This window comes from Ursus arctos, chromosome X (assembly GCF_023065955.2).
Source record: "Ursus arctos isolate Adak ecotype North America chromosome X, UrsArc2.0, whole genome shotgun sequence".
Lineage (NCBI taxonomy): Eukaryota > Metazoa > Chordata > Mammalia > Carnivora > Ursidae > Ursus > Ursus arctos.
In genome coordinates this window covers 31156560-31158398 of record NC_079873.1, presented here as the reverse complement: position 1 = coordinate 31158398, position 1839 = coordinate 31156560, and the positions used below count along the sequence as shown (strand labels likewise).

The 1839-nt window shown below is 40.4% G+C and overlaps 1 protein-coding gene across 1 annotated transcript; it reads right to left on the bottom strand.

Annotated features, from left to right (window-relative positions):
* Nucleotides 1–1297: 1297 nt before the first annotated feature.
* LOC113265763 (NADH dehydrogenase [ubiquinone] 1 alpha subcomplex subunit 1-like) lies at nucleotides 1298–1510 on the bottom strand. Its single transcript, XM_044389356.2, has one exon. The coding sequence runs from the start codon at nucleotides 1508–1510 to the stop codon at nucleotides 1298–1300; it is 213 nt and encodes a 70-aa protein (XP_044245291.2).
* Between the last annotated feature and the right edge of the window lie 329 nt (nucleotides 1511–1839).

The following is a 1839-nucleotide window of genomic DNA, read 5'->3' as shown; positions in this document are numbered from 1 at the left end:
CCAAGGGAGGAGCTCACCGTGTAGAGAGACAGGACTCAGTGCTGCTCTTTAGACCCTTATATTTATCCAGCACTAGCCATTTAGCAGCCATATTAGGAACATTGCCCTCCACACCCTGGGTCACTAGTGAAACACTGCCAGGTCTGAAGGGCTTCAGTTGAAGGATTTAGGAATATATTCAACTCGGGTCAGAAATTTGGGTGGAATGCTAACATTAACACACTTTCCTTAGTGGCTTTCACCAGGAAGAAAGAAGTGATGAAATCCATCAGCATTTCTTGGGGAATATTTTTCAAAATGTCAATATTTCTGCCCCAGAGCACTAAGTATGGATAATACTAGATTGTCATAGTTTGAAAATATCCCCAGAAATTCCAAGCAATGAAAACTCCTTTTCCTGAGGAAATGTTCAAATTTGGTGTTAGGAAACTGTGTCTTATTTATAAACTTCTAAAGTTAATAATTCTGTGCCCACATCTCCTTGGAAAATCACTAACACAGTGTTATACAAGAGAAGGTCACTGAAAATCTCTATAATGTTTTTACATTATATCCTTACCTGCTTCAGATAATGTGTCTCTTTCAGTTTATTCTGTAATGTGGTAGCTTAATAGAAAGGCATCCCACCAGACAGCAAACTTGTGTTTCCTTTCCTATTATCTTGAAAGCAACCTTCTTTAGAAAGGGGAACCACATTGGTATCCTTTTGAAATCACTTTTGAAATCCCTTTAGCCTCCAGAATCACCTGGAGAATATATTAAAATACCCATAGCTGGACCCTATCCCCAGGGTTTCTGATTCAATAGGTCTAGGGCCCCTACAGCATCCAAAACAGAAATCTAGCTTTATAAACTGGGGCTGAAGAAGGTGGCAGCCTAGCCATCTCAAATTCAGTTACAAACTCAGCTAACAACAGGAATCCTTAATGCTTTACTCTTGAACAAGCCCTTTGAACTCTTTTTTAAACATTTTTTTTTTGCTGTTTTTATTATACGCTACATTAATACACTGCATAACCTTCTAGAAGAGGTAGATGAACATAACTGAGTTATCTTTCATCAATCAGGAAAAGGCTTCCTTGGGGCACCTGGGTGGCGCAGTCGTTAAGCATCTGCCTTTGGCTCAGGGCATGATCCTAGCGTTCTGGGATCGAGCCCCATATCAGGCTTGTCTGCTGGGAGCCTGCTTCTTCCTCTCCCACTCGCCCTGCTTGTGTTCCCTCTCTCGCTGGCTGTCTCTTTCTGTCAAATAAATAAATAAAATCTTTAAAAAAAAAAAAAAAAGGAAAAGCCTTCCTTAATTGATAGTCTCCAAACCCTTTGACACATAGTAACGATTGACTCCAGAGATAGGTCTACCTCTTTCCATCAAATTCCACTGGTATGGATAATAGGCAACCCTTTTCTCCTTGCCCATGTTACTGAACCTGTGGACGTGCACAGTGGCTATGCTGGGGATGACCAAGTGCACGACCATGATGCCAGTTCTGGGCAGAATCTCAAACCACATCACACTGCAGTTGCTAGCGCCAAACCCTTCCTTCCTGGCCCCCTAAAGGTGACCAAGCCCCAGTCTGAACCCTTTTCATATGTTCAAAATCATCCTTTTCTTAATGAAGACTGTAGCTCCTCTTCTGTTTACCTTTTTATCTGTGACTTTCTCTTTTTTCAAAATACATACTTGTATATCTTTTTAAATGTATATTTCACTTTGACTTTTGTTATTCCCTGTATTAGTTTTCTATTGCTGACATAGGAGATTGCCACAAATTTAGCAGCTTAAAACAACACAAATTTATTATCTCACAGTTCTGTAGGGCAAAATTGTGGGCTGGATTG